The following is a 12,223-nucleotide window of genomic DNA, read 5'->3' on the forward strand; positions in this document are numbered from 1 at the left end:
TCTTCCCACTAGATCTTCTCTAACACCACTCTGGGAGTGGGGTTAGTGTGCCTTGTTACAACTTGGCAAGGGTGGAAGTGTAGGTTCTTCACTTTGTCTTTTCTTGCAAGATGGGAGTGAAGAGCAGCAGTTTTTTTTCTGTATTGTTTGGCTGTCCCTTTCCTAACTTTGACTAGAGAAAGCAGGCTTTTGAGGGGCATTTTTTATTTTTTTTCCTACACCTGTTGGTGTTTCCAGGTTTCCAGCTCCTCTGGTACACAGTCTAGGATATATGAAGTAAAGCCCAGGGAACTCATCATCATGTCATTCCTTGTGTCACAAGGTCCCTAGACAATCTGCCTTCTCTCCAACTTGCAGAGTCTTATGTTTACTTACACATATAATCCAGGGTTTTTAGCTGTACTTGATAGGAAGAATAGGGAAAAGTTTGTCTACTCCATCTTCCTGGAAGGGAAGTCTCTGTTTCTTAAATAGCTTTCAAGCTATTCTTCTTGAATTCAAGCTCCATCTTCAAGCCAATTCAAGTTCTCAGTACAGTCAGTTCCTAAGCCTTTGGGGTTATGCAGTGTAAATTAAGTGTTGTTTTTTTTTCCGGTTTTCCCTACTGTAAACAGAATTCAACTTTCTTAGCTCTACTAAGTCAGTTGTCATTTATTTATATGTTTTACACCTTCTAAATTGTGTTGCTATTGTCTCCTTTTCTATCTCTTGTCCTTGGGTACCTTTTAAAAAATCCCTTTGCTATCATTTTGGTGAAGGACTCTGGGGACAATACTATAAGAGAAGATACTACAAGTTTTCAGACAGGAAACAATATATCAGCTGGACTTCCCTAGTGGCACAGTGGTTAAGAGTCCGCCTGCCAATGCAGGGGACATGGGTTCGAGTGCTGGTCCAGGAAGATCCCACATGCCACAGAGCACCTAAGCCCGCGAGCCACAACTACTGAGCCCACGCATCGCCAACTACTGAAGCTCGCAAGCCCAGAGCCTATTGCTCCGCAACAAGAGAAGCCACTGCAATGAGAAGCCTGCGCACCATAACGAAGAGTAGCCCCTGCTCGCTGCAACTAGAGAAAGCGCATGCGCAGCAACGAAGGCTCAACACAGCCACAAAAATATACACATATATTTTATATCTATATCTATATATCTATATCTATATATCTATATATATATCATCAAAGAATCAGTGACACTGGATTCTCAACCAGCAACACTGGAAGTTTGAAGACAATGGAATAGAATTTTACAAATTCTGGGCATGAAATCAAACCTAGAATTTGTGTATCCAGTTAATCTGTCAAATAAACTTGAAGATCTGTAAAGATATTTTCAAGCACACAATATCACAAAAATTTTATCTACTTTGTGCCCTTACCCGTGAAGCTATTAGGATAAGATCCTTGGCCAAAATGAGAGAATAAACTAAGAAAAAAGCAATTTGGGGAAATAGGTTATTTACACAAGAGAATGATGAAAGAAATTTCTAGGATGATGATGGAGGGAGATCCCAAAAGCTGTCCAGCAGGTCTAGAGATCACCAAGTTTTAAAACAGGCTTTAAAACCAAGGAGCCTATTACTGGAGTTGGGAGTGTGTGGAAATAGCCGCGATGCAAGCTGTGAATGTTGAGCACAGCCCAAAGTTACTATTTCGTCTTTACAACTATGATATAGCAGAATCAGGTAAATAACCAATTTCCAGAATCCACTGAGAATTCCCTTAAACATCTGCAAATTAAAGATTCTCTAAGCCTTCATCAAGGGATATAAACAAAATTTTAAAGCATGTTGTCCAAGAAAGCTTACTGATGGTGACTAGACATGCTTTTTTTACAAAATTTTAAAAAATCAACCAAAATTCTGTCATCAGAGATAATCACTGTTAACCTTTTGCTCTTTATCTTCCAGTTTTATTCCTATGTACTTCGTTGGATCATACTGTATATTTAGTTTTGTGTCTTCTGTTTTACTTTATGTACACAATGAGCATGTTCCAAATCATTAAGAGTTTTTTTGTTATCATAAGTTTTATAACTACATGATATTCTATCTTATGAATAAATTATCATTTATTTGACCCATATCCTATTATTAAACTTTTATGGTCTTCCCAATTTTTTATTTTATAAATATGACTTGATTACCTTAAATACATTAAATCTTTTTCTACATTTATGATTTCTATAGAATGAATTTCTAGAAATAAAATGAACATTTTTAATTTTTATTTATTTTTCTGTGCAGTGGGGTCTATTTATTTCTTACTATCTTTATTTCTTCCAGCTTTATTGAGAAATAACTGACTTACAACAAATAAACTATTTTAAAGTTCTTAATATATTTTACCAAATTGCTTTCTACAGAGGTTATAAAAAAGTTTCCTTAATATTTGGCCCACTTTGTAACAAAGAAGGATATGCTAGATTTCCTTCCAATCAAATATTATATTTCCAAGCCTTTTCTCTTTGTTGTATGGATCTGTATTAGGCAGAATAATGGCCCTCAAATGGTCCCCTAATACTTAGAACTTGTGAATATATTACTTTACAAGGCAACAGGGACTTTACAGATGTAATTATGGTTAAGGAATTGAGATGGGGAAGTTCTCTTGGATTACCCAGTTGGGCCCATTCTAATCATGAGTCTTTTAAAATGGAAGCACCTTTCTAGACTGTAGGGAACCAGAGAGAGAGTGTGAGAAGGACTTTGAAAATGGATAAAGGGGGCCACAAGTCATGGAATGCAGGTACCTTATAAAGGCTGGAAAAGACAGGGAAACAGATTTTCCCCTAGAGCTTCCAGAAAGGAATAAGCCCTGTCTACTCCTTGATTTTAGCCCAATTAGTCCCATGTCAGATTCCTTTCCTATAGAATTGTAAAAGAACAAATTTATATTAAGCCACCAAATTTGTGGTAATTTGTTGCAGCAGCAATAGAAAAACTAATATAGCATCTAAAGCTAAAGCCAGAGATTGAGGTCCATAGGAATAGATTATTGTAACTTCAGAACAAGGAGCATTATATAGCACTGTTGATATTTCGATCCAAGTAAGACTAAAGAAGTGGAGGCAGACAAAACCACCAAATGTGAATGGTGCAGCACAATCTTAAGAGGTCCCAAGAGCTAGTCTCAATGCCTTGTAATGCAAATTAGAATCTGCCAATATGTTATTCTGCTTTTCTTCTGTTCTCGCTTTTCTTCCCACCTTTCTAATGTTTAAAGGACGTTAGCATTTCATAGAGGATTTTAAAGCAATCTAATTATGTGTAATCTTGTTTGTTATTTTTGGAATAAGGAAGAGAGTAAATATATTGCATGTAAAATCTTAGAACTTGATAGAATTTTTGGATAACCCAATCCAGTGAGTTTCCATGTAACTTTAGGGATCTTGAAAAGTTTTATGGAACGTAGGGGCTATCATGTGATGTTGAGAGAGAAGCCAAGCAATTGCTATGTTACCATCCCTCATTTCAATCAGGAATGTTCCACTTTAATATGTTGTATATGTGGGACTTCCTCATAAAACTTGACTGAAAAAGCCCGAACTTACACTGTTAAAAAATTTTTTTCAGATACTATAGAGTCCACCTCCTCTTATTTTATCCACATGAAAAAAGTCCAAAGAAGTTATGAAAGTTCTAGGCAAAATCAACTCAAAATCTGAAGTTGGTCAAACCTCAAAGAACCACTAAAAATAGAGTATTATTGGAAAATTAATCCCAAGACTTTCATATTCTTTTGTAGCAGCTATGACTGAAAATATGCCATCCTTTACTGTAAAAATACCACTAATTTACTTTTCCATATAACACAGAATTGAATTGTTTTCAGGCAGTGTGCAATGTAATGAGTTTCAAACACAATTTTTTCTTGTCACCGAAACCACAGATTTGAAATATCTATCTGAAACAGGGGTACCATTTGTGATTGTAAATATTGATTTCTATACAAGGATAATTAACCTTTAAGTGAATTGAATTTATCATGTCAAATATGCTACAATATTTAACATATAGACCTATAAAAGCAAAATTGTATCAGCTGAAGGTTTGGAAGTGGATGTATTATACTAAAAGGGCACTTTTCATAGGAAAATATTTCAAATTTTACCAATAGTTTTCTGATCTATTTTTTTCTTTCCTAATGTAACTAAACCTCATAATTCAGATAAATGAAGATTAAAGAGAAATGATGGGGAAAAAAGGCCCAAGTTAATTAAAGCCTAAGTTACTAAATTTTAAGAAATGCACTTTATTTTTATGTTATTTGAGCAATTGAAACTAGGCTAATAAATATTATGTAATACTACTAGATTTGATTTAATGACAACTGTTTATAGGTAAATGGGTGCTAATATCCCTCCTTACCTTCTTTTTACACTATTAATTTGCTTAGAAACTTAAAATAGAAGTAAACTTTTGTCAACCTTTGTTTAAGTATCAAAGCCTCAAATTAATAAGGTTACATTTTGGTCTTAAAAAGAACTGATAATTTCACTCAAAGAACAAGGATCAGGTGAAAATTATTTACCTCAACCAGTATACCAACAAAAGAAATAGAAGCTTCTTCATATTTCACAAAGAATAACTCAGGATTAGTTTTCCAGACTCCAAGCCATTTGCCTTTCAACTTTAATTTTTCTGATAGGTATCTACACATAGCATCATCAGCATCTTCTGCCTAGCAAAAGAAAAAATAGATACATATAAATATATGAAATTATAGATTTATATATTTTTTTACTGATTTCTATTTAAATATGAAACCAATATACCCTTAAATAATGAAAAACCTGGGAAATAATAGATTTTTAACTGAATCTATATTTAATGGAAAATAGAAACATTAAAAAATTAAAATAAATTTAAAAGAGATCTATTCACTCAATAGAGTAATTCAGAAATGAGACATCTACTTATTATGTTTTAAGTAACTGGTTTTATTAATCCACTGAGCAAAAAGTATACTGTAATTATACATATAAAAACATAGTTATTATCATGTTAAAAAACAGTAATGACTTTTTCTGAACTTTAAAGATTTATTGACTTTATTTAAAATTTATTCAGTACATAAAAATTTAAAATAGAAATCCACTCTATAAAACAAATGAGCATATTAAGCATTCAATAAATATCTGCCCATTTGATTTTCTACATTTCAATTCAGCGACCTCAGGATGATAAATAACATAAACTATTATGAAACTCAGTCATTAGACCCTGACTGATTAATGACACTGTGATTTATATAAATGTTTTTCAATTGCCTTTAAGACGTCTAGCCTTCTCCAACCTCGAATATCAAATATAAATTGGTCATTAAATACCATTCTAGTTTTATGGTAACAGTATTTTTAAAATTTTTCTTCTGATTATAAAATATGGTTAACCTACAGAAAATCTGCAAAATACAGATAATATAAGGAAAACAAAAACCACCCCTAATCCTGACAGCCAGAATAACCATTGTTGATATTTTGGTGCATTTCCTTCCAGTCTTTTTTCTATGCATATATTCATCCATATATATGAAGCATATGTTTTGTCTTCTGATTTTTTTTTCCTTAACATTATAGCATAAGCATATCTATAGTTTCTGAAAACATAATTTTTACAGCTGCATGATTTTCCATTACATGAAGCCACCACAAGTTCTTTACAGCCCCCATAGTTGGAAATTTAGTTTCTAGTTTTTAAATTTTATAAACATCGGTGCAATGAAATCCTTGTACACAAATTCTTCTGCTATAACTTAAAAAAAGAAAAAACAGGTTAGAAGAAACAATACTTGCTCTATTCAGTATTACCAAGTATGTATCTTCTTTACAAAACCTCATTCCACATCCTAGACTGATGGCTGGGAACCACTCTTAAAGTGTAAACGTTTTGAGTTATTGTAGTGTAAAAGTCAAGGCTAAGTAACCTTATCCTTACGCTTGGGCACAGATTGTTAACGAAAACACTAAGATGCATACCTGGGCACTGATAACCTCTCAGAAAACCAGAAAACACTATGTGATCTGTTTGAAGGAAAATCGAATTGGAACTCTTTTAACAGGGCCTGGGAACCTCTAACAAGGTGGAAGCCCTGGAAGTTTGGAGTAAATTTACTTTTTTTTTTTTTTTTTGTGGTATGCGGGCCTCTCACTGTTGTGGCCTCTCCCGTTGCGGAGCACAGGCTCCGGACGCGCAGGCTCAACGGCCATGGCTCACGGGCCCAGCCGCTCCGCGGCATGTGGGATCTTCCCGGACCGGGGCACGAACCCATGTCCCCTGCATTGGCAGGCGGACTCTCAACCACTGCGCCACCAGGGAAGCCCCGTAAATTTACTTTTTGAAATGCAGGGTTTCTTTGTGCCCTCTGTACCCCCATCAGCATAGGAGGAAGACCCGAGTCCCCCTGGATTCCCGTCCGTTTTCTTCTCCTTCTCACCTTGCAGCCCTGTAGCACCTCGTCGCAATACAGCGCCACCTTCTCCTCCCGCCACATCCCCCTCATGGGGGACACGCAGACTGGGGGCAGTGGCTGCGCTTTCTCGTCATCCTCCTCCGGCACCGACAGAAGGGGCTCCTCTTCCTCCTCCTCGGGCTCCGGTCCCCGACCCTCGGCCTGAGAGCCCGGCAGGAGCTGGAGCCGCCGCTGGGCCGCCTCCCGGACGGCTTTCCGCTTCACGGGGCGAGGGGAGGCCACCACCCACCGCACGGCAGACGCGGCGCTCTTCAGGGTCCCCGCCTCCACCGAGTCCCCGGTGAGCGCGGAGACAGCCTTCTCGCCTCGCTGCCCGGGGCTGACGGTTCGGACCGAGTCTTCAGGCACCGTGGCTCTGGATCCCGACGCCATCTCCTCAGCACCCTGCGGGCCAACGGCAACCGTTAGTCGCTTTACGGCCCGGATCGCGCGGGCCAATGGGCGAGCAACGAGCGCGGCGGCTCGAGGGGATCCCGCCTGGAGGGAGTTAGGGGATGGGGTGGTGGGCGCGGGTCCGGGTGTCGCGGGTGGTTCTGGGGCTTGGAGGTAGGTAGGGATACTGTGGGGCGCGACGGGGCGTGGGGGAAGGAAGGTTCTGGGCCAGCTGTTGGCGGGCGGGGTAGGGGCGCCACTAGATGATGCCCACTCCGCGGGCGCTGGCTCTAACCTCACCCTACTCACCTCAGAACCATCCAGAGACAGACTTCTCTCCCCATGGAGGGTTTTCATGGGGTCCTCACACGTTTTCAGGGTGATTGTGCGTCACCCTCCAGGTCCTCATGACCTAACGAATGTAGGTGGTACCTAACCCTCTATACACGCGTGTCTGCACAAACACAACCTGGAGGAAAATTTATTTTTATACTGGGTGGTGATGATAACTACAACTTTCTGGTTATTACTAGAGTTAACTCCAGTGTCAAATCCAACGACGTAGGTTTCCTCCAACATATTCACAGGGTTCCCCAAATAAAATTTCTTTTACATTTTAAGCAAGACATTTTCTGCCAAGAAGGATAGGTTAGTCTATTTTCATGCCCCTATTGTGTTGCTCAAAATTCTCACGTGAAAGATTATATTATGTAACTGTTAAACTGGACGCAAATTTCCAGCTGGGAATAATGTGTGCAAACTATAACACTTTAATAATAAAAGTCTGCTCAAGATAATACTTTGGAGAACAGAGACCATTCGTTTCTGTGATTTTACTATTGAATGTACGTTGAGCCAACTGGAATAACTTTTGTTTACAGTCTAGCTGTGAAATACTGCATAGGGGCTGACAGCACCCAAGGAGAGGAACACCATTGGGAAAACACCTTCCTGCCTTACCCCTGATCTGGAAGGACCCTGTGTTAAATTTGGAGTCTATTTTAAGGTAAATATTATTAACCATGGTAACTTCCAATTTGGTTAATCTGGCAAACCAATTGACCTGGACTATTCAAAATTCAAATAAATGAAAAGCCACTAAAATCGTGAATTTACAGCTCCAACAGGTATAGGCCTCTTTCTAGGGGCTTCCACAAACTAAATCAAAGCCTCACACTCTTAAAAATGTCTGCCATTTTTGCAAGAAACATGGCCGTTGGAAAAAGGATTGCCTTAAACTAAAACACTTTAAACAATCCTCCCGTGTTAAACCTTCAGCTCCTCTTATGGACTGAGCCTGCTCGAGGAAAAACAAGGGGTTTTTCCAATCCTTCCCTTCAGTCTTCTGGACGAAACTTCCCTATGATTGGAAATGAAGTTCTTACTGTCTTAACTGGCACTGGAGCCACACTATTCACGCTCAACCACACCAACCTCAAACAATCCCTTCCTCAGAGCACTGAGAAAATTCAAATGGTGACAACATCTAATAAACCCCTGATAGCTTACAAGTCCCTTAACTTTCCTTTCCAACTGGGCTCCCTCCAGGACAGCTATTCCTTCCTATTGCTCAATTCTGCTCCTGTCAACTTCCTAGGAAAAGACTTTTTAGAAAAATATCATGCTGCCATCTTTTTTTCTCTAAAGAGGGAAATTATCCTCGAAATTGATTTAACCCCCTCAACAACTAATGGCATTCCAAGCTCCTCAATCCTATTAGCAATTTTTGCCCTTAGGACAAGCTTCTAAAATGACATAAACTTAAAACTCCTTAAAGAAGTCCCTGAGAAACTCTGGGCAAAGTCCACAGCCAACATTGGGTGGATTCATTCAGCTCTCCCAATTCAAATTTAAATTGACCCTGGTAAGCCTTCTCCTAATATTGAACAGTATCCTTTAAATCTTGAGGCCTTAGCAGGGATTAAACCAATCATAGAGGAATATAAGACACAAGGCCCCATAGTCCCTTGCACCAGTCCTTGTATTATACCCATTCTCCCTATTAAGAAGCCCGAGGAAGAGGATAGAGATTTGTCCAAGATTTGAGGGCTATTAATAACATTGTTATCTCCTTCTTGTTATCCAGTTGTCTCCAACCCTCATACCGTTTTAACGGCAATACCTACAGAGAATAAATTTTTCACCATAATAAATCTCTGTAGTGAATTTTTCAGCATACCCTGTGGATCCTGAAAGTCAATTTTTATTCACTTTCATGTGGGAAGGACAACGATACCCCTGACTATACTGAGAGCTTTTTCTACTTTTCACAGATCCTAAAAGCAGATTTAGCAGATGTCGTTTTTTCCACAAGGGTCTACCGTCTTTCAATATGTTGATGAACTTCTTTTCTGGTCCTCTTGCAAGGAAGCAAGTGAGCAAGATAGCATCCGTCTCCTCAAGCTGTTAGTAACTAAAGTCTTTAGATCTCTAAAGAGATTACTGCTTACTCAAATCCAGATCAAATACCCAAGACACTTGATCTCAGATCAAGGACTCCTTTTAGACCCTAAAAAGATTCAAAATGTCTTAAATTTCCCACAGACCAAAAGACGACTTCAAGGATTTGGGGGTCTGGCCAGATACTGTAGGAACTGGATACCTAACTTTTTCTTAATTACCCAGTCTCTTTATGCGTTGCTCAAAGCTGAAAGACCAGATCCCTTAGAGTGGGAAGAAAACACCCAAAATAGAGCAACTGGGGGACCTCTCTCTGAGTGCTTTGGTATGTCTCCAAAGACCACAATCATCCGGATCTAAGGGCTTTGTAGTTATACTTTTCACCAATAATTTCTCCTTGGTTTCCAACACTCTGGTAGATTTTAAGCATCTGGTAGATTTTAAGCATCCAGCCCCTAAGACTGTCTGCAGAGTAAAACTATATGATAAAGTGTCTCCACCTTGCTTTCAGTTGACACAAAATATTTCTCTAAAGCCCTATTCCTCTAACGTTCCTACCACCTGTACCCTCTTTTTCCTTTACCTCTGGCATCAAGCAAATGACGGACCAAAATTTGTAAGAAATGTGATGTCATCAGCGTACGCCAAGCCTTTTGTCATACTGGGATCAGATGGTTGTCAGCCGACCCTTAACGGTCTGTAAAGGCCGCGTGGATCCTTGGCTAGGACGGATCCCTAAGTTCATACCTGTCACTGAAAACATGAGTAACCACACTCTTGGCAGCATACTATGTGCCTCTTCTGGATACACCTGTGTATGTGGTTACAAAGGAGAACCATGGGCTTATGAATATCTAGAAGCTGGCATATGACAGGACAATACCTTTGGGAATACCATAAATTTAGTTTCAAGTTTTTGTTAAAGAAAAACATCCAAGGAGAGACTCGGCAGCCCCTTTTTATACCCAATCTACTCTCCATTGATTACCGTTGCCAAAGGACTTGTTCCCTGGATTGGTGCAGTCCATAACGACCTGCTGATAAAGAATTTATCCCTAAGCATAGCTAAATTAGAAAATTCTACCGCTCGAGTCTTGGCTCAATGGCAATGATCCCTGGATTCCCTAGCAAGGATTACATTTAGATAATCGAATAGCACTCGGTTATCTCCTTGCAGAACAGGTTGGTATCTGTGCCATAGACAACACCTTCTGCTACACCGGAATCAATGCTTCTGGTGAAGTTGAATTAGAACTCAAAAAAATTAGAAAAATAGCACAAAACCTCTCTGGTCCAATATCCCCTGGTTCCCTATTGATGTTTTCAGCTGGTTTCCTTCAGGTTCAGGCTCTCGGCTAACATCAGGACTTCAAATTTTGCTCATTCTTTTATTACTGGAATTTTGCTCTGGGCGCTTGATTTAAACTTCTTATGCTACTCCTCACTCTGTTCTGCTCCAAAACATCTATGAAAACCAAGATTATGGTTGCTCAACAGATTGAAATGATAGATAAGTCTTATTCACCTGAACCTTCATGTAACTCGATGAAATTCCCAGACAAGGAAACTGCCTCAGAATCACTTCCTAAACATCTCCCTGTTGCTCAAATGTGGCCTAACCCTTAAGATACTGACTCCTTGAAATAACCACGGAAGATTAAAAATTCCCCCCAATGTAGGACATGACTTTCTGGGACAGGTCCATCCCAGCAATGTGAGACAAAGCAAATCTGTAAGTTGATTAGCAATGTTTTAGAGAAAGATCTTGATCAAGAGGGGGAAATGTGAAATGTGAAATAAAATGAAGCCACTTATGTCGAGGGAATTTTTAAAATGGAGCCAGGAGGCCATTAAGGAGGTGGATCTTACGCCTGTCCTCACCTGGTGGATCTATGAACTCTTGAACTGGGCCAAACAACAAATACATTTGACCCTGAACAATGTTGGGGGTTAGGGGCACCAACTCCCACACAGTCAAAAATCCTTTAACTTTACAGTAGGCCCTCTGTCTCTACAGTTCTGCATCTGCAGATTTAACAAACCAGTTGAAGTATTTGTAATGCAAAACTCCCTTCTTTGCCTTTAAAAGCCCCTGACGTTTACTCCCTAGTGGGACACCGAGTGGGTGCAATTCTTTGCAATTTTTTGATCCCAAATAAACACTTTTTGCTTGATTATTGCCTCCTAGGTTAATTTACGTCTACAGAGTCACCTTCCTTTCTTCCTAGTGATGACTCACCTGACTTTAGGCGAAAAGTTGGAACCAGAATTAAGAGGAACTGAGGGAGCCCATGCTGCAAAATATTGTCTTCCAAAAAGGAGAGAGGAAAACAATTCATTCATTTTTACAGGTATGTATTGAGCATCTACCTTATGTTGGCATGGTATTAGGTGCAGGGGATATAGCAAAATATTCAAAAATCTCTGAGCTTGCATTCTTGTTGGGGAGACAGACAACAAACATGATTTTTTTTTAAAGGAAGTAAAATTCCCAAGAGAAATGAAAACACATCCTCACAAAAACTTGTACGTGAATGTTCATAGCAGCGTTATTTACAATAGCCAAAAAGTGGAAAGAACCCAAATGTCCATCAGCTGATTAACAGAAAAGGAAAATGTGGTATGGCCATACAAAGGAACATTATTTGGCCACTGAAAGAAATGAAGTACTGATGCACGCTGCAACATGGAAGAACCTTGAACACATGCTAAGTGAATAAAGTCAGTTACTAAGGTTCATATAACATATGATTCCATTTATATGAAATGCCCAGAACAGGCACATCTGTAGAGATAGAAAGAAAGTTAGTGGCTGCTTAGGAGTAGGGACAGTGGGATGGTTTGAGGGGAAATGGGGACTGACTGCTAATGGGTTCAGGAGTTCGTTTGGGGACAGTGAGAATGCACTATAATTGATTGTTACGTTGGTTGTACAGCTCTGACAATAATACTAAAAACCATTGAATTGTATGCTTT

At 39.2% G+C, this 12,223-nt stretch overlaps 1 protein-coding gene across 1 annotated transcript in view; it reads right to left on the bottom strand.

Annotated features, from left to right (window-relative positions):
* SHCBP1L (SHC binding and spindle associated 1 like) overlaps positions 1–6,847 on the bottom strand; it is a 45,711-nt gene extending 38,864 nt beyond the window's left edge. The window contains exons 1-2 of the mRNA XM_060009805.1: positions 6,440–6,847; positions 4,535–4,684 (exon numbers count right to left, since the gene is read on the bottom strand). Of these exons, the coding sequence (XP_059865788.1) occupies positions 4,535–4,684; positions 6,440–6,847 (558 nt within the window). The remainder of the gene's footprint in view (positions 1–4,534; positions 4,685–6,439) is intronic.
* Positions 6,848–12,223: the final 5,376 nt, after the last annotated feature.

Source organism: Delphinus delphis, chromosome 1, assembly GCF_949987515.2.
Source record: "Delphinus delphis chromosome 1, mDelDel1.2, whole genome shotgun sequence".
In the NCBI taxonomy this organism is placed as follows: Eukaryota; Metazoa; Chordata; class Mammalia; order Artiodactyla; family Delphinidae; genus Delphinus; species Delphinus delphis.